Source organism: Mustela erminea, chromosome 12 (genome assembly GCF_009829155.1).
Source record: "Mustela erminea isolate mMusErm1 chromosome 12, mMusErm1.Pri, whole genome shotgun sequence".
In the NCBI taxonomy this organism is placed as follows: domain Eukaryota; kingdom Metazoa; phylum Chordata; class Mammalia; order Carnivora; family Mustelidae; genus Mustela; species Mustela erminea.
Genome location: NC_045625.1, coordinates 13,418,740 through 13,439,650, shown reverse-complemented (window position 1 = coordinate 13,439,650; position 20,911 = coordinate 13,418,740). Strand labels below are relative to the sequence as shown.

The following is a 20,911-nucleotide window of genomic DNA, read 5'->3' as shown; positions in this document are numbered from 1 at the left end:
CCTGTTTATAACAAAATCCTTTGTTTACCTGTCTTACAGCTGATGCTAGTTTGTAAGCCACTTGAGTGCTGGGATTATATGTCATCCATATTTGTAAGCCTATATGTTTAGCAATACTATTTGAATATCTCACAAATATTGATTAAATGGAATTTATTTGAAATTAATTGAGAAAAAGTGAAAGTAAAAAAGATATGGGGGCGCCTGGGTGGCTCAGTGGGTTAGGGCCTCTGCCTTCAGCTTGGGTCATGATCTCAGGGTCCTGGGATCGAGCCCCACATCGGGCTCTCTGCTCAGCAGGGAGCCCGCTTTCCCCTCTGTCTCTGCCTGCCTCTCTGCCTCCTTGTGATCTCTGTTTGTCAAGTAAATAAATGAAATCTTTTTTTAAAAAAGATATGTTAAAATAACGTAAAAAATAATATTCTGGGCAAGAAGCATCATTCTCTAATACCTATTGATCATCTTATATATACAAAGTACTCAATAATTGAATAATTATCTCAATACTTTATTCTATGACCCTTGAAGAAAAATTTAAAGAAGAGGAAGGAACATTAAGAATCACCTTGTCTAATTCTCATTTTATTAAAAAAAAAAAAGGCTAGTGTGGTTAAATTGTTCAAGTTAGTTTAAGGGTTCACTGTAAACCTGAAAATATAAAGAATATTACTAATCAAGACACCAGAAGTAAGACAAATTGACCTAATTTGGAGTAATAATTAATAATTATTAAAAACCACTGGAGTTGGGTTGAGAGAATGAGATAAAATTTTAAGGATGCTAAGAAAGTAGTAGGTAGGAAGAAGAAAAGAAGGAGGAGGAGAAGGAGAGGAGGAAGAAGGAAGAGGCAGAGGAAGGTGGATAGGAAGAAGAAGAAAGAAAAAAGGAGGTAAGGGGAAGGGGGAGGAGAGGGGCTAACACTTATAGAGTTCTCACTATGTGACGTATACAGTTTTAAGTATTTTGCATATATTGACTCTCCAATCCTCACCACAGCCCTATGAGGTATATGTAATCACTGCACCCATTTTAGAAACATTACCTCCAATTTTAGATAGAATTCCTGAATATTACAGCTAAAAGGGGCTTTTATCATTGTACAGATAAGGAGACTAAATGATAATGCGTATCTTTCACTTGCATAGTACTTTATCAAACATTTTTACATATATATATCATTTAGATTTTTATTCTTACCAGGTAAGATCACTGGGGTTCTAGTGGTTGAAGCCAGATATCAGGATATCAATATCGATTGGGCAGATGCTACCCCATTTTGCACTAAGAGTGATAGAGACCCAGTGACTAGAGTGTGGGAGAGCTCTACTCTAACCTCAGCTTCTAATGGTATGAAAAGTAAAATTTAAGTAAGAAAGAAAATAAAATACAAAAGAATTACAGAAATTATTTACACTTTTAGTATGCTGTCTAGATAGTATTCAAGAGAAATTAAACAACAAAAAATCTTACCTGCTGACTCTATGACTGTTACACCAATGTAAAGGTACTTGTTGTTTAAATCTTCCAGACTGCCATAGGACAGTTCTTTGATTGCCGTTTCAGAGTTAAATGTGAATTGAGCAACTCCATTTATCAACTTTTTAAAAACGGAAAATGAAAGAGGTATTTCAGGGAAGTTAACAGAGAAAAATTAACAAAATATGGATTTACTAGCTTTCTAAGTAGAAAGCAACTATGAGAGGAATGATCTATTGTCACCAGAAGAGTGAATGATTAAGTCTACAAATAAGTCCAAAATGTTGTTTTCTAAGTTATGGGTCTAGATGTATAGGAAGAGTTGTAAACATTATGTGGTTCAACGGGTCTTTTTTGCATTAGCTGACAAACGTTCCTTTCCCCGATCTCTGAGTCGTCTTCCAACTTCGGGGCCTGCTCTCCAGCTTACTTTTGCTCCTGAGAGTTTGTTGGGTTTTATGATACTTAATTTGTTCCTCACTGCTTACATACTGAACCACTTATTTAAAAACACACAATGGAGAGAGGGAGATGGAGTTAAGTCATATTACAACATTTAATTATTAACCAAAACAGTAAAATAGATTTTGCCTTATTTTTCTTCTAAAATTGAGTAGCTTAAGGCCAGGGATTTTTGTCTTATTTACCTTCATATCCCAGTGTCCAGCATAGAATCTTACAGTAAAAAGAGGTGTCTGCTTTATATCTTGGATAAATAAAACTCTTTGGAAAAGCTTAGGCTGAATAACTGATGATACAAACCACACAAATATGCAAGAGGGAGCAGAATGGCAGGAGTCCTTATCACCTGAGGCATAACGTCAAGAACACTGAACAAGGAAAAGGGGATCAGGGCTCTAATATGAGCTCCGGCAACCACTAACCCTTAACTAGACAAATAACTTCCCAGTGAATTCATTCACTCACAAATATTTATAGAGCGCCTACTCTTTGCCTGGACTCAGGTTGGCTCTGGGCATATAATGGGAAAAATTAAGATCCACAGAGAGGTTGGTGTAGAGAATGATAATTGCAATAAAAAAGGGTTTCTCAATGTCAGCACTATTGACATTTGGACAGGGGAATTGTTTGCTGCTGGGAGTTGCTCAGTGCATTGCAGAAGTTTGGCAGCATCCTGGCCTCTTTTACTAAATGCTAGTGGCACCCCCCTTCCCTGTTGTAACAACCACAAATGTTCCTGAACATTGCTAAATGTCCCCTTGGGGGTAAACAATGTCTCTGGTTGGGAACCACTGTAATAAAACATGAAACATACTCCACTAAGGGAGGCTCAAGGCCTAAGGGAGTACCTGGCAGGGGCAGCCAACCTAGTTTACAGGAGTCAGGGAGATTTCCCAGAGATAGGGAGCTAACACTGAGACTTTGAGAAGGAATTAGCCAGGGAACAAAGAGGCAGAAGGGACCAAGGGAAAGAGCATTCCCAAGTAGAAGCAGAGGCATTGCAAGCACCTGGAGGCAAGTGAGACTAGTGTAAGTTCCAGGAACTGGAGTGACCAGCGCCAGGGAGAGGAAACAGGGCATGAGATAGGCTGGCAAGGGAGGCTGATGTCATGGACAATGGACTTTATCCTGAGGACCAGAAGAAGCCAAGGGAGCATCTTAGTTTTGATTTCCACACCTATGTAAAATGAAGGGGTTGGACTAGATGATTTGGAAGTGACTTTTCTCCAGCCTTCCTGATGTGTCTTTAGGTACAAGTGAACCCATCTTAACATCTTACCATTTTGTTTTGCAATGCTTTTTGCATCATTTCTTTTTGATCATCTATTAAGTTGTCTCTTATTCCAAAAGTGATAAAAACGTCAGCTTCGGTGACAACTTTATTATAAAAATATCTGCCAAACAATAATACATAAAATTATTTTGTTAACATGGTTAAAACAATAAAATTCAGATCTAATGTAACAATTTAAAATTACATAAAGCATTTGATACACTTTCAAGTTTCTTCCATCCACTATTGCATTTCATCCTCTTAAAGCTATAAAAATAAAACCAAAGTGCAGATATTTATTACTCTCTGCTAAATGAAAAAAAAAAAAACAGATCTTGGGGAGATCAAAAGACCTCTCAGGTCCAGAATCAGGATACACTGCTTCCTTAATGATTTGGTATCAGTGGGGCTCAGTTCTCTATTTTCTTTTACATCTTTAAAAGCAGCATACCCAATCTCATTGTAATATAAGTTCTTTTTTAAACATTATAACTGCATATTTCCTTTTTAGTTTGGAATTAAAGTGAGACTAAAGGAAATTTCCTGCATAACAAAAAACACTGTAGCAAGAGCTAATCTTCCTTGTCCGAAGTCTGGACAAATAAAGTAAGTGTTTCCCTTAAAAGAAGTCAGTTTCTAGAATTCTCTGTTAAATGAGCCTTTGTGTTGGTTTAGACTAAGTAACACGCCATCTTAGGAATAAATGCTAGTAAGAAAGGCAGTATAGGGTAGTACTGAGGGCTTGAATTCTGAAACCATACAGGCCACATAACTTACTAGCTGTGTGATCTTGGGCAAATAAGTTAGTATTTATGTACCTCTGTTTTTGTATTTGTCATATGGAGACAGAAATAGTATCTGACTCACAGAGATTTCATAAAGATTAAGTGAGCTCATATATACAGAGTACTTAGAAAAATGCCCAACACATTCTATTATATAAATTGGTTATTGTTACTAATAACTACATTATATGGTCATTTTTATTTTTATTTTTTAAAAGATCTTATTTATTTATTTGAGAGAGAGAGAGAGAGAGCACGAGAGGCGGGAAGGTCAGAGGGAGAAGCAGGGAGCTCAATGCAGGACTCCATCCTGGGACTCTAAGATCATGACCTAAGCAGTTGCTTAACTGACTGATCCACCCAGGTGCCCTATATTGTCATTTTTAAATGACCTGTGTTTTCGCAGAAGATTGCTTGCAAAACTAACTCCAGTTCTCCACTGCCCCTTAAATCTATCACTTTTGTAGTTCCTTGCCAATGAAAGGTATTTCCTTTGGGCTGGTCTTCTAACTTGATTTGGACAAATGAATGTGGTAGAAGTGATGGTGAGCCAGTCCTAAGCTTAGACCTCAAGAGGACTTTCATGCTTCATATTCTTTCTGTGGGCATTGCTGCTACTACAGGCTAATCTCCTGGGTGATGAGAGATACACAGAGTTCAGCTGTCTCTGTCACTTTAGTCAACTGTCAGACATGTGAGTAAGACCTCCCTAGACCAGCCAGATCCCAGGTGACCTGCCAACTGATGGCAGGCACACAGGTGAGCCCAGCTGACATTCAGCCTGGCCCAGATCAGTAGAACTGCCCAGCTGCCTCGTAAATGGTTGTTGTTTTAAAGCGTTGGGTCTTGAAGTAGTCATGTAGCTTTTTTAAGCCATTAAAAAATGACAAGAAATGGGGCGCCTGGGTGGCTCAGTGGGTTAAGCCACTGCCTTTGGCTCAGGTCATGATCCCAGGGTCCTGGGATCGAGTCTTGTATCGGGCTCTCTGCTCAGCAGGGAGCCTGATTCCTCCTCTCTCTCTCTGCCTGCCTCTCTGCCTACTTGTGATCTCTCTCTGTCAAATAAATAAATAAATTCTTTAAAAAAAAAAAGACAAGAAATAAGGCTTCATATCTCAGTCCCAGTATCCTAAGTCATGCTGATTCCTAAACATTCACATTGGACTTAAAACCTTAAGTTTTGTTTGTTTGTTTGGTTGGTTGGTTTTTTGCTGTTGAGTAACCAAAAAAGTTAAAATCAGAATCAGAGAAAATTGAAATGAGTAAATAAACTATAGACCTGATAGCTCCTCAATCAGTCAATTCCCAAAGTCATAGTAAATCACAGATCACAGCAATATATGTGTGTATTAAGTCAACACATTGTACACTTTAAACGTGTACAATGTTACATGTCAATGATATCACAGTAAAGTGTGGGAGGGGGGAGGAATCACACTTCTCACTTAATCAACAATCACCAACCAGACTTGGCACTCAATTTAGCAAGATAAGCTGAAAAAAAAATTCTTACCTCGCTTTTATTGTAATTTCAAAATCATTAAAGTCCTTATAGCTAATGAAATTCTTTTCTGGTTCTATTGAGACTGAAAAATGTGGCATCACTGAAAATAAAAACAAAGAGGCAATTTTAGCATTTAAGTTAGAGTAGTCTTCTTTCTTTATTTCTTTCCTTCTTTCTTTCTTTCTTTTTTAAAGAATTTATTTGTTTGACAGAGAGTGAGAGAAGGAGAGAGAGCACAGGCAGGGGGGGCAGCAGAGGGAGAGGGAGAAGGAGGCTCCCTGCTCAGCAGGGAGAGAGTAGCCTTCTTTCTGGTATAGTTGGACAAGCTGTAACATCAACACACCGTTGACCTTGTCATCATCAAGACCATCATCATCATTGCCAACAATATCCGTGGGGGACCTCTCACTCTACCAGTGAGAGTTCTCTCCAGCTTTATGTACCAGAAGTATTTTGCTTCTACTTTGATTACAACATTTAGTATAGTCAATTGATTATTTCCTTCACTAGAGTATGGGGTCCTTGAAAACAGAAAAGACTGTACTCTATGTATCTTTGAATGTCTCTCCCCACCACCCTTTTCATGAGTCTTAAATATAGTATACACTCAATGAGGGTTTATTAAATTGAAAATGGAAAATGAAAACCCTTGCTTATTTAACAGTTCCCTTTTATGTCATAACCCATAAACCTATGGTTTATGGACATAACTCATCCGGTTACCCAACCAGAAACCGATCTGGTTTCCAAATTCCAACATAAAACTCTGACTTTAGTCAAGAAGAGAAAGCTTGGGGAGCCTGGGAGGTTCATATGCTTAAGTATCTGCCTTCAGCTCAGGTTGTGATTCCAGGGTCCTGGGATTGAGCCCCATGTTGGGCTCTCAGCTCAGCAGGAAGTCTGCTTCTCCCTCTGCCTCTGCCTCTCTCCCCTGCTCATGCTCTCTCTCAAGTGAATAAGTAAAACCTTTTTAAAGAGAGAGAGAGAAAGCTTACAATTAGCTCAAAGAAAGAACACCCATGCAAAATTTAAAATTAGGGTAGAAAGGAAGGAGTTCTCTCTCTCCTTCTCTCCTTCTCTCTTTCTCTCTCTCTCTCTCATATTGATTGCCCAAGAGAAAACAATTTCACCTGTCAAAGTGGCACTGCCTTCTCTTTAGACTAACTAAGACCATGTACCAGGGCTTATGGATTCTAATTCTATTAGCCAGCACAACCATTAATAGAAAATTGGGTAACTGAGTGGCCCTGATATTGTGGACAAAGATCGACACATAAGTTTAACAAAAGTTGGCTTCAGATATGGGTCATATTTCCTAGACAGAGAAGTCTAAAAGAAGAATGCACTTTGTTGCTCTAGGCTGCATTCCTGTGTTACCAAAGATGAAGACAGGTGTATGTATGAGGTGGAGGAAAACACTTCATCCTTACATCTAGTACCTACTTACTATAGAGCAGGCACACTCTTATTAATGGCTATATCACAGTGAACAGAAAGACACAAACCCTGTCCTTACTGAGCTCACAGTCAAGCAGTGAAGAGAGTTTATACACAGATAAACATAACCATAGTTATGAAAACGAATATATAAGTATAGGGAATTCATTCTTCCTAAGAAAGAGAAGTTAGGAAAAGATTTGCTGAATAAACGGTTTTTTGGCTGAGACTTGAAAGATGAGTAGGAGTTGGCTAAGTAATCAGGGAGGGGAGAAGTATTTTAGGCAGATGGAACATCATATCCAAAGTCCCCACTGCTGGAGGGAAGTAAGGGGATGCACAGTATAAAATGAGGCTCAAGAGGAGGAAGGCAGGACCAGCTCAAAATTAGGATTTTTATTTTCATTAGCAAAGGAATGAGGAGCTACTGGGGACTTTTCAAAAGTGAAATAACATGATGAGATTTGCATTTAAAGATTTTGGCCAATACCAAATGAGAATAGCTTGGAAGAAGAGATAGCAGTTAGGAGGCTTTTGCAGTAGTCCAGGCAGGGGCCTGGTGATGAATTGATGAGGGTGGCCTCAGACAGTAGGAGGTGGAGGAATTCTAGATATACACAGGAAGCAGTAAAAATACTCAGAGGAAGGAAGCTCAGTTAGGATTATAGGTTATTGAGAACCCATTATCTTTTAAAATTGTTTCAGTGTAACAAATTTTTTTGGTCACTGTTTTTTGTTTTGTTTTTTTTTGTTTTGTTTTTTGCTCATTGTTAAAATTTGTGTATTTATTCTCTGTATCATTATAAGTCTCCTGGAGGAATAAAAAATGACTTCAAACAAACGAAAGTTAAATTCGATATCAGAACACACAAATGCTTTAAAACAACTACAAGAAATGGAAAGATGGGAGTCTGGGTGGCTCAGGTGGATGGCTGACTGCCTTCAGCTCAGGTCACGATCCTGGTGTCCTGAGATTGAGCCCCGTTCCCTTTGCTGTGCTCTCTCTCTCTTTCTCAGTCAAACAAATAAATAAAATCTTAAAAACAAAAAAAGAAATGGAAAGATAAGCTTTTTATATGTTAATTATTAGTCCATCAATACGATTGATTTCAAAATAAGGATGTCTTAGATTTCCAGATAAATATATTAGGGATTTGTGAGCCAGAAGGAAAATAGTACTGAACTCAGGGGATGGAAATCCAGTTGTTTCTTTTCCGTCACTAAATGGTTGCAATGATTTGAGTAAATCTTAGTCCTACTGGGTTCTGCTTACCTCATCTCTGCCTATTTAAGTTTCTCCAAAAATCACAATTTTTGCCTTTAACTTGTCAAGCTTCCTGGGTCACTAGGTTTCTTCTGGCTCTGTGATGAGGAGCACAAGTCCAGAGAGTTTGCTGGACTTGTTCAAGCTCCACGAGTTCTTGTAATCATCCCAGCCAGGCTGCCTCATCTTTATCTGGGAGTGATTCTGCATTAAGTTCACTAATGAAAAACATAACTGCAAAAACACTAACTTTTTACGAATAAACTTTTGTCACAAATTACCATATTCTTTGATTTCAAAATACGCCACTCCAGTTGTTGAAAAGTCCTCTTTATATTTAGCTCGGATTGTCCATACACCATATCTGGGGGAGACAAAATATTTAAAATTATAGAAGTCATCAAATATTTTTAATTTATCCAGAGGAAATCTAATTGATTCCTGTTTTAGGGAGGAGAAAGTAGAGATGTATTTAGCCTAAGTAACATATTTTATTTGTGCAGAACTTTAAGTAATAAACAGAAATAACTGAATGTTTTCAGGATAATAAAAATGTTTAAGTAATGAGTTTTTCATATTCTGTCATTTTTTTCAAGCGTTTTTGTCTTAATATAGTCAATAGCTTTGATTTGAAGAGCTTATGAAATCTTTGAAGATTAATTTAATCCTGGAACATAGTTACACTAACATAATACTAAAATCACACTATAGTAGGACATCATATTAATGTCTCTAGAAACATATAACAGGTCAAGCTTTTCCAGATGATAAAACTCACACCTCACATAAAAGAAGTTATGGTTAGAGACAAAATATGGTTTATTTAAAGAGGAAAATGACCTGATTTAATTAACAATCTTCATTTAAAAATATTTACTGAGCACTGGGGTAAGAACTAGAGGTAAAAGTGAAAAAAATAGAAGAATTTCTGCATTTATAGAGCTAACAGTCCTTGAGATTTCCAATTCCAATTTCCAATTCTCCATTTACTGACAGATTAGATTTGGGCAAGTTGCTTAACTTCATCTGTGCAATGAAAAAGATCATATTTATTTTGCACATTGGTTATGCAAACAATACACTTAATACTATGACTACCACCATCATTAATTCAATGAATATTTGTCAAGTGCCTGTTATGTTAAAGTTCTGAAGATACAACAGTGAGCAAAACAGACAAAATAAGAAGGCAAATAAACAAACAAACCAGTAAATAAGTGTAACACTGAGATATGTAGCCATGAAGTAAATAAATAAGAGAGTTAGAAAAGGAGAGGGACTATATTAAATTATGTATCCAGGGATAGCCTCTTTGAAAAGGGAGCATTTACTCTGTGTCCTAAGGAATGAGAAGTCAGCCTTCTGAAGAGCAAGCTGAAGCACATTCTAAGCAGAGGGAACAATATGTGCAAAGGTACTGGGGTAGGAAAGTAGGGCTCATGAGAGGCCACCATGCCTGACACATAATCTGTGAAGGAACAAATGGCACAAAATACAGTTGGATAATAGTTGGATAAATGATAATAGTTATAAAATAATAAGATCAATTCTATGATATAGAGCAGGTAGTATTTTCAAGGAAGTATGTAATTTAAAAATTAAATTCCCAATTTTACTCACATTTCTAGAAAATCTTCAGTGAATTAACTACAAACAACAAATTAACTGTGAGCTCCCTTCCAGAGGGCAAAAAAATAACCACAAGGTGGTTTTGTTTTAAAGTTATATTTAACCATTTATGAGTACAGTTATTTGTCCTATGGTATTATAAGTTCCTTGAAGGCAGGGACCGTGGATTACTCATTTCTATTTTGTGTATCTCACTCTCTATGTGCCTTGCACATACCAGGAATGTGTTCACCAAATCTTTATTACATTGTATTCTGTTAGAACTTGTTCTTAAATCCTTCTCCTTCTCGAAATCTGCCTTCTGGTAATCTATGCAGACAAAGACTATGGAGCACCAATATTTTATAACTCTCAGATGAAGGCATGGGACCACTCCAGCCCTTTCGACTAAAAATCTACTAGATTCCTTGAAGGGTAGAGGGTTGATGGATTATTTGTTTTATTTTATTTTAATGCCAGTGAGTTAACATACAGTATTATATTAGTTTCAGCATACACTATAGTGATGCAACAATTCCGTATAGCAGCCCATGCTTATCCCAAGTGGACTCCCCTTCACGCTTACACCCTTCTTAACAACAGGCAGCTCCATTTGACTGGTTATCTCTCTCACAATCCAAAGTTCCAGATGTGTTTTCTAGAGAAAACTGTATTAACAAACACTTTAAAATACTTAGGATTAGTTGGAATCTTGAAGTCAGGAAAAGAGATGATTCCAGTATAATCGTTTTCTTCTACAATGTCCACTTCTGATCCTTCGGGATCCTTTGAATAAAAACAAACAACCTCAAAGCATATAAACCACATTAAAAAATCAACTGATTATAGTTTTTTTGACCTATAGGAGTATTTACTAACAAAGATCTATGTCTTCAAATTAAATACAAAGGAGGAAGATAACTTAAATGTTGTGGAAGGCAAATAGGGTTCATTTAAGCTACTTCCCTCCCTCTTTGAAACTGTTCTCCATCTCCTGCTACATGTGTGTGCATACACACACACACACACACACACACACACAGATGGAGAGAGGAAAGGAGGAAGAGAAGGTGTATATTGGTATCCAGGATATCCTCGCCACAATTATCCAGAAGAGACTCAACTTTCTATTGCATGACTAAAATTAGAAATATAATAATAATAGATGTTACAACTAACCAAACATGGACTTATAGGCTTTATAGATACCAGAATCTGAATTTCATATCTGTTCATTTGAAGTTTTCCAGAGCAAATATGTCTAGCTAGTTAAAGCATTTTAATGCTTTAACTAGCTAGACATTTTATAACTGTGCACTATGGGTATTTTGAACTTGGTAAAACACTCAAAATGGTTAAACAAACCTGAAATTTTTCATAAAGCTTCCCCACAAACTCCCCTTTGTATGTGGGTTTGAAAATTATCAAAACAAGGTATTTTACTTTCTTTGGACTACGTGTAGAGGTTCATTTTGACCGTAACACAGAAATTTACCACCATGGGTCATGACTGTGGAATTCATGGCTGGAATTTTAAGGTATTTTCCCCTGAAGTTACCAAGGTCTATTCTGCCAAGGATCAGGATTAGCATCTAAATATCGGCGGGGCTGTTCTTTTTCCCTGCAGCTGATCACGCACAGTGCTTGTAAGATGGTATCTCTTGAGCACTATTTTCAGGACACTTCTTGTACACTGCATCTCTGTGGCTCTGGAATCAGCTTCCTCAATCCTCTCTTCCTGGGGCAGCTCCTACATGGCACGACTGGCACCCACTCTTCCTTGTGTGGTGCCAGGAGATATATATATATATATATATATATTTTTTTTAATCACTTAAGCTCAACCAGGAGGAATAAAATAAAAAGCATCTGTCCACATCCTCTAGTATTTTCTGACAGAAAAAGGACATGTGAGCTGGACAGTTTCCTTCAATCCTTTCCAGACTCCCTACACCAGTCAGCCGGTTTATTGGTTATCTCACTTCTTAGTATCTCACTTCTTAGTCCTCCCTGCTGCCATTGGAAAACGTGTGCTATTTCTTAGTTCTATTTTGTAAAAATCCACATCTATTCTTTTAACTGAAACCTATTCTATTCCAGAAAAGGATTGCTGTCAGCCATGACTCTTAACTCCATTTGGTCTGCCCTCAGAGCCCATGGGTCATTTGTCCCACTGTATCGTTTGTTTAGTTTATACTCCAGTGTGCTTTTGTTCTGTGGTATCTACTCAGTGTGTACATCTATTCCTACACGCAAATCTTGGGTATCAGAGGGAGAGACTCACAGCTTTAGGACAAGCCAGCACACTCAGACGGCTGCTGTGGACTGGTGAATTCCCATCCTCTTCCCTGCAGCGGTCAGTGCTACTCTCACCAGCTTCCTCTTCCCAGCCTCATTCAGGCAGTCTGGGAGGCCACCCTCTGTGTTTCTCCTGCTGCTGGTAGCACGCCTCTCCCTGCATCGGGACTTCTGCGGCAGCCCAGCCCAGGGTTCCCACACTGCACATTCTTTTACTTCCCCCGCAGTGGTGCTCACGGCTACACATGTCCCTTCTATCCTTGGTCCTGTCACTTCAGTAAGTCTGCAGGAACGCCCCACCACCTGCTATGTGAAGTCTTCACTTCCAGATCTGGTGATTCAAGTGTCTGGCCCTAGTCTAACCTTCAAATCTTACTTACCTCTCTGTTGCTAGGGATGCCTCTGCCCTGGAATCAGGTTGCTTTCCTCCTGTCCAATCCCTTTTACCTCTGACTGTGCTGTCTGTGCTCCTTTCCAGCAACCTGCTCATGTCTTCTCTACCACTCTCAATTCTACTCATTGTTCCAGGCCAAGTCCAAATCTTTCCTTTTCCTTGATGGGTCCTTTGGCCTCCCTAATCTTTTTTCTGGACTATGGGGTTTTATGGTCTGTATTGATAGTTATCAACCACAGTCTTGGCCCACTCTGATGTTTCACAGGTAATTCATTATAAAATAGTTAGACGTTAGAGTTTGTGAAAGGTTTGTGATTTGTGTAGGCTATAAAGCATTCAAAGTTATCCCTATACATTCCTCTTCTTTACTTGTGTTCTGGTAAGGTTTTCATCTTCTAGGGTGGTTAGTAGGAGAAAAATTGCTGCAGTCTGCAGGGAGGGGCCGTGGGTAATATACCTACTGTTAATAGGTGAACAGTTATTTCCCTACAAAAATTTTGTAGGATTGTGACACAAACTGGGTAAGACCATGGGTGCTTGTTGCCCTTGGGCATGTCATGTGCTACACATGTCATTATGTCATTGCTGAAAAAGGGTTGATAACTGCTGATCCTTATCTCAGGTTTAACACTATTTTTCACATGTGCCAGTATGTTACTAAAGTTTCTTAAGTGTAAGTGCCCAGATTGTAATTCTTTAAAATTGTACAAATAAAAAATATCATATGTAATATTCAATAATAATCAATCAATTCATAGTGATTGATTTATGCCCTTTAAGAAAGAAGCCATGAAGGATATATTTAAAGGATTTAGTTCAAAATCAACTTGCTGCAAGTGAATTTTCATGAGTGCTTTACATTTATCTATTGTAGAGGTATAGACTTACAATGTTTTACTTACAGAAGATGTCAGGTAACGATTTATCCAACATTGAATGAGTTAGTGTGGTATTAGGGCAGGGTTATGGAACAATGTATCTTATCCTAAAGATGAGTTAAATTATTATTTAAATTAAAAAATACTCACTATGTACGTTAAGACAGTTTCTCTTTTGGCTGGCTTCAAGTCATCATTCAGTGAGTAAACTCTAACCTTTACTGTAAGAACAATTGATATCATCAAAACCTCTGCTAAACACAAGGGTATTTTGATTTTTTGCAATAATCATCCTTAAAAGAGATGAGTATAATTTTAAAAAATCACAAAAATTGCATCACAAAAATTCATACTTAAAGGAAAGAAAAAGTTACTTTACAGACACATATGTTACTAAAGATTATTTTCCTTTGAAGACAATCCTCTTGGATTCCTTTAAAGAGATACTTTTCCTAGTGAATTTAAAGTACAGTCCACTTTATCAAAATATATTTTCTTACAACTTTTTGGGAACACACATTAGGCCATTGTTTATTGAGAATTTCATAGTAGCAAAATAGTAATCTCTCCTTTATGGTTATATGAGAGTATCCTATATTGTCTTATATTAGAGTCATAGATTTTAATGGAAAATTAGACAGTTTGATTTTGATATTATACACTCTTACACATATTAAAACCAACAAGGCTCCCAAAGTATCCCTTATTGTTGCTAAAGGCAGCTTTAAATTGTATGGTTTTGTTAGATTCATTAAGCCAGATCCTATAATTAAATTGTTAAATGAGTAATGGCAAGAACTCGAGAACAATTATTCTCTTCATTTGTTTCTGCCCATTAAAAGATTCCTGCCTTTTAGACAATTGCATCTGCTTAGAAGTGAACCCTTAGCTGCTTGAGACATGATATTCTAGTTCCTTCCAACATGACGTATTATGATTTCTCTCATGTTCATTTACTGATACTCAGATCATTTCATGGCGAAAACTTTACTCTCTAAATAAAACTGAACTGGAACCATAGCCCTTTAAAGAGTCAGTATTATGTAAAGCTCTACATAAGAAGTCACATTAAGCTCTCCAAAATTGGTTTCACTAAAACCATAAGGTCAAAGCAAACTGTTCAGTAAATACCGCCCCCCCAACACACACACACTGTCTGCTGTTCCCTTTCTCCCTCCTTGTGTCCTCCCTCCTATATTCTTCTCTCATCTTGGGCCTCCCTCTTATATTATGGACATACCCAGCTCATCCCTGAGCATCACTGGGATGCTGGCAGAGGCAGAATGTCAGAAAAAAGTAAGAGCTCATGCCCTGGAGTTCAAAACTTTGATTTCACTCCCACGACTACCACTTCCTAGCGGCCCTGGAGTAGGACACTTAATCCCTCTAAATCTTAGTTCTCTGTTTTTAAAATATAACTGTTAAAATCTGCTTTATAATATTATAAGAACTAAATGAGACAAAGCTTTTACATAGCCTGGGGCATAATAACTATTCAATAAATGCTTATTTTTTTTAGTATTATTATTTTTATGTCTACTGCTTATCTGCTTTCTTTTTTTTTTCCTGGTTTAAAGTTTCTTTTTCTTTTTCTTTTCTTTTTTTTTAATTAATTTTTTATTTTTTATAAACATATATTTTTATCCCCAGGGGGGAGGGTATGTGCTTTGGTAAGTGCTGGGAAGTGTGTAAACCTGGTGATTCACAGGCTTATCTGCTTTCTAACCCAGTTTGTATTTCGATTAGAAAATTAATCTTGTCTTCATAGGAACAGTGTATCAGAGGCAAGATCAATATAATTCTTTAGTACCAAAAATATGGCTTGTTAGGTTTTTAAAAAATGTACTGATGCGTGTGCCTGGGTGGCTCAGTTGGTTAAGGGGCTGCCTTCAGCTCAGGTCATGATCCCGCGGTCCTGGGATCAAGTCCCGTATCAGGCTCCCCACTTAGCAGGAAGCCTGCTTCTCCCTCTCCCACTCCACCTTCTTGTGTTCCCTCTCTCTCTTTCTCTCTGTCAAATAAATAAAATCTTTTAAAAAGAATGTATTGATGCCTTCTATGTGCAGGAACCTATGCTGTACTTGAAGATATGGTGGTGAGACAAATCAGACATGGATATCTTCCAGTGGAGTGGAGCAGAGAGTGAACATATGACTACACAAGAGTATGTACAATTCGGGGTGGGAAGCATGACAAAGAGCACTGCCTGGCTTCCTGAGAACACAGAAGAGGGAGATCTGAAGTGGTCAGAGAGGTCAGAGAAGGCTGCCCTCTAAGGATGCCATGTAAGAGTTGCGTAGGTGTTAATCAGGCAAAGTGGGGATGGGGGTGGGGGTGGGGCTTGGGGGGAATGAATGTACCAGGCAGAGATATACAGACCTTCACATGAGGGGAGGAGGGGGAAGAGTCTGAGAATGCAAACAGAAAGAGGTCCGTTTGGCTGGTTTACACAGATGAGGGGGAACATGGTGACTGAGAAAGCTGGAGAGGAAGGCATGACACAGGTTGCATGGAATTGAGGGATTTTGGTCAACAAAGTCCTTATCCTACAAAGCCTTGAAGATTTAAACCTTTATTCTAAAGACCCTTATACTAAAAATCCCTCCAGGATATTCAGATTAAATGCGTGGTTTAGGACATTAGAGCTATAAATAGGTAGATTTAATCAATTTCTTTTTTTTTTAAGATTTTATTTATTTATTTGACAGACAGAGATCACAAGCAGGCAGAGAGGCAGGCAGAGAGAGAGGAGGAAGCAGGCTCCCCACTGATCAGAGAGCCTGATGTGGGGCTCGATCCCAGGACCCCGAGATCATGACCTGAGCCGAAGGCCAAGGCTTAACCACTGAGCCACCCAGGCTAAGGGACAACTTTTTAAAATTCTTTTAAAAATTTTTTTTATTAATTATTTTTATTAACATATAATGTATTATTTGCTGCAGGGGTACAGGTCTGTGAATCGTCAGGCTTACACACTTCACAGCACTCACCATAGCACATACCCTCCCCAAAGTCCATAACCCAACCACGTTCTCCATACCACCCCCCCCACAGCAACCCTAGGTTTGTTTTGTGAGATTAAGTCTCTAACTAAGAGACCACTTTTAAGTAATTTTTTTCTTCTGTGTAAATACGGGTTTGTGCTATTCCACAGATCAGATAGTAATGGAAAACACTTTCCTAGTGCTTACTCTGTTCTGGACGCTGTTTTAAGTGCTTTACTCATATGAATTCACCTACCTCTCACAACAATTCTGTGAGGTAAATTTTATTCTCTCTATTCTGCCCTTTCTCCCACTAACAAAGGAACCATGAATACAGAGCCATGTTCTATTAGAAATTTTCTTGGGTAGTTTCCCCTCAGAAAGTTAATATTCATCTATATCTGTGATTTAGTTTATTCTTTGCTGAAACATCTGATCCCCTAGGGTTGGGTTTATTTTTGGAATTTGAAGAATAGTTCCAAAGTCAAAGGAAGTTGTTTTTATGAACCTGGTTCTATAATAAATTATTTTACCATTGCCAAAAGTATATCTGCAATTACATCTTACACTTGTTTAATAAATAAGATATAACACAACATTTCACCATTTTAAAAAGCTTTCCTCTTCATGGAAATAACTAATGGGGCAGATAATATAATATTATTATTATTATAATATAATAATAAGATAACCTATTGATTTTATAGGTTCCATATGAACTTAAAATTTGTATTTAAGTTTAAATTACATATTTAGCAATCTCCATATAAATTTTAAATTAAAATGTATTTATAAGTGTAAAAGTCATTGAGAGTTGAGACTCAAGCAAGTTGGAAACCTGTTTACACTTAATTTCAAGTGTTAAAAGATCTCTACAATATGTCAATCGCCTGCTCTGCACCAGAGAAAGCATCATCTTATACCCTACCTGACTGTTCTGGAGTGTAAACAGGTTTGTCTGTATGAATGAAGAGATATCCATTCTCATCAGTTATTGGCACTTTTTTTGATCTTGAAAAATGCTTCGATACAACTTCCAAATACACATATGAAACTGGCTTTTGTCCTCCAGACAAATGTTTGGGTTGTATCTGTAAAAGAAAAAATTGATGGAATGGAGTATAATTTTCAGGTTATAAAACATGTTGATTTTCCAAATCCCACTGTCATCTCATTAGAACACACACAAAAATGAGTGTATGTATTTAACCATTTAAAAAGTAGTAGAGACATATCCTTGATGAACACAGATGCGAAAATCCTCACCAAAATACTAGCCAATAGGATTCAACAGTACATTAAAAGGATTATTCATCACGACCAAGTGGGATTTATTCTAGGGCTGCAAGGTTGGTTCAACATCCGCAAATCAATCAATGTGATACAACACATCAATAAAAGAAAGAACAAGAACCATATGATACTCTCAATAGATGCTGAAAAAGCATTTGACAAAGTACAGCATCCCTTCCTGATCAAAACTCTTCAAAGTGTAGGGATAGAGGGCACATACCTCAATATTATTAAAGCCATTTATGAAAAACCCACCGCAAATATCATTCTCAATGGAGAAAAACTGAAAGCTTTTCCGCTAAGGTCAGGAACACAGCAGGGATGTCCATTATCACCACTGCTATTCAACATAGTACTAGAAGTCCTAGCCTCAGCAATCAGACAACAAAAGGAAATTAAAGGCATCCAAATTGGCAAAGAAGAAGTCAAACTATCACTCTTCGCAGATGATATGATACTTTATGTGGAAAACCCAAAAGACTCCACTCCAAAACTGCTAGAACTTGTACAGGAATTCAGTAAAGTGTCAGGATATAAAATCAATGCACAGAAATCAGTTGCATTTCTCTACACCAACAACAAGACAGAAGAAAGAGAAATTAAGGAGTCAATCCCATTTACAATTGCACCCCAAACCATAAGATACCTAGGAATAAACCTAACCAAAGAGGCACAGACTCTATACTCAGAAAACTATAAAGTACTCATGAAAGAAATTGAGGAAGACACAAAGAAATGGAAAAATGTTCCATGCTCCTGGATTGGAAGAATAAATATTGTGAAAATGTCTATGCTACCTAAAGCAATCTACACATTTAATGCAATTCCTATCAAAATACCATCCATCTTTTTCAAAGAAATGGAACAAATAATCCTAAAATTTATATGGAACCAGAAAAGACCTCAAATAGCCAAAGGAATATTGAAAAAGAAAGCCAAAGTTGGTGGCATCACAATTCCGCACTTCAAGCTCTATTACAAAGCTGTCATCATCAAGACAGCATGGTACTGGCACAAAAACAGACACATAGATCAATGGAACAGAATAGAGAGCCCAGAAATAGACCCTCAACTCTATGGTCAACTAATCTTCGACAAAGCAGGAAAGAATGTCCAATGGAAAAAAGACAGCCTCTTCAATAAATGGTGTTGGGTAATTGGACAGACACATGCAGAAAAATGAAATTGGACCATTTCCTTACACCACACACAAAAATAGACTCAAAATGGATGAAGGACCTCAATGTGAGAAAGGAATCCAAATCCATCAAAATCCTTGAGGAGAACACAGGCAGCAACCTCTTTGACCTCAGCTGCAGCAACATCTTCCTAGGAACATCGCCAAAGGCAAGGGGAGCAAGGGCAAAAATGAACTATTGGGATTTCATCAAGATCAAAAGCTTTTGCACAGCAAAGGAAACAGTTAACAAAATCAAAAGACAACTGACAGAATGGGAGAAGATATTTGCAAATGACATATCAGATAAAGGACTAGTGTCCAAAATCTATAAAGAACTTAGCAAACTCAACACCCAAAGAACAAATAATCCAATCAAGAAATGGGCAGAGGACATGAACAGACATTTCTGCAAAGAAGACATCCAGATGGCCAACAGACACATGAAAAAGTGCTCCATATCACTCGGCATCAGGGAAATACAAATCAAAACCACAATGAGATACCACCTCACACCAGTCAGAATGGCTAAAATCAACAAGTCAGGAAATGACAGATGCTGGCGAGGATGCGGAGAAAGGGGAACCCTCCTACACTGTTGGTGGGAATGCAAGCTGGTGCAGCCACTCTGGAAAACAGCATGGAGGTTCCTCAAAATGTTGAAAATAGAACTGCCCTATGACCCAGCAATTGCACTACTGGGTATTTACCCTAAAGATACAAACGTAGTGATCCAAAGGGGCACGTGCACCCGAATGTTTATAGCAGCAATGTCCACAACAGCCAAACTATGGAAAGAACCTAGATGTCCATCAACAGATGAATGGATAAAGAAGATGTGGTATATATACACAATGGAATACTATGCAGCCATCAAAAGAAATGAAATCTTGCCATTTGCGACAACATGGATGGAACTAGAGCGTATCATGCTTAGCGAAACAAGTCAAGCGGAGAAAGACAACTATCATATGATCTCCCTGATATGAGGAAGTGGTGATGCAACATGGGGGCTTAAGTGGGTAGGAGAAGAATAAATGAAACAAGATGGGATCGGGAGGGAGACAAACCATAAGAGACTCTTAATCTCACAAAACAAACTGAGGGTTGCTGGGGGGAGGGGGGGGTTGGGAGAAGAGGGGTGGGATTATGGACATTGGGGAGGGTATGTGCTTTGGTGAGTGCTGTGAAGTGTGTAAACCTGGTGATTCACCGACCTGTACCCCTGGGGATAAAAATATATGTTTATAAAAAATAAAAAATTAAAAAAAAAGTAGTAGAGACAGAATAGTGAATAAATTTTATCCAAACCCTGTCAGGGTCAAATATCATAGATAAAATTTAGCTTTAAGCAATTAAAAAATCTTTTGGTTTGCATGTTTCCTAGATTTTATATACATTTAGTAAAACTACTACTACAGAAGCTTCTTAACAAACTCTCACTTGGCCAGCACTGGATTAGAATGTTGTCCACTCCCTCAGTTCGGTATCCTGACTGATGTTCGGGATATATTGTACTATATCTCCATCCCTCTGCTCCCACCTGTTGAGCTGCATGCTTTCTTGTTTGGTGTACGTAATCGTAATTATCCACTTTACATTGCATGATATGCAAATATAATACATAAAGAGTAGTAATAAAAGAAAGAAAAGTGTTTCTATGAAAACTCAGGCTCTGGGCACCTGGGATAAAAGTTAATCACTAAAATCAACTGCTATGGAATCAAACGTGAGCTTGCCGTCAAAGTTTGGAAGGCAGTAACAGCCCATAAAGATTCTGCTCTCAGACTGCCTTGCCAGTGTCTTTAAGTTCCTTCTCCACTTGAAAGGAACAGAAACTGTCAACAAAGTTGGTTCGTTAAAGGTGTGACACGTAATAAATAAGATTTGACACTCCAACCAGGGGACCCATGTTTAAAGAAAAGACCTTGGCATAACATCAAACAACTGGCAAACAAAGATACATTATAATGTTAGGATAAAATTAAATGCTGAAGATATGTATCAAGTTTTATGATTCTCTACTTAATCTTTCAATTAACTATTTGAGTCTGCACAAGTCATGAGAACTTTCTGCG

The 20,911-nt window shown here is 37.8% G+C and overlaps 1 protein-coding gene across 2 annotated transcripts in view; it reads right to left on the bottom strand.

Annotated features, from left to right (window-relative positions):
* The window catches only part of C5 (complement C5), a 105,833-nt gene that overhangs the window by 63,316 nt on the left and 21,606 nt on the right, over positions 1–20,911 (bottom strand). For both annotated transcript variants that reach the window (XM_032308555.1, XM_032308554.1), the window contains 7 exons: positions 17,292–17,454; positions 13,530–13,600; positions 10,504–10,595; positions 8,483–8,565; positions 5,510–5,600; positions 3,218–3,332; positions 1,471–1,597 (listed from right to left, as the gene is read on the bottom strand). In XM_032308555.1, coding sequence (XP_032164446.1) covers positions 1,471–1,597; positions 3,218–3,332; positions 5,510–5,600; positions 8,483–8,565; positions 10,504–10,595; positions 13,530–13,600; positions 17,292–17,454 — 742 coding nt within the window. The remainder of the gene's footprint in view (positions 1–1,470; positions 1,598–3,217; positions 3,333–5,509; positions 5,601–8,482; positions 8,566–10,503; positions 10,596–13,529; positions 13,601–17,291; positions 17,455–20,911) is intronic.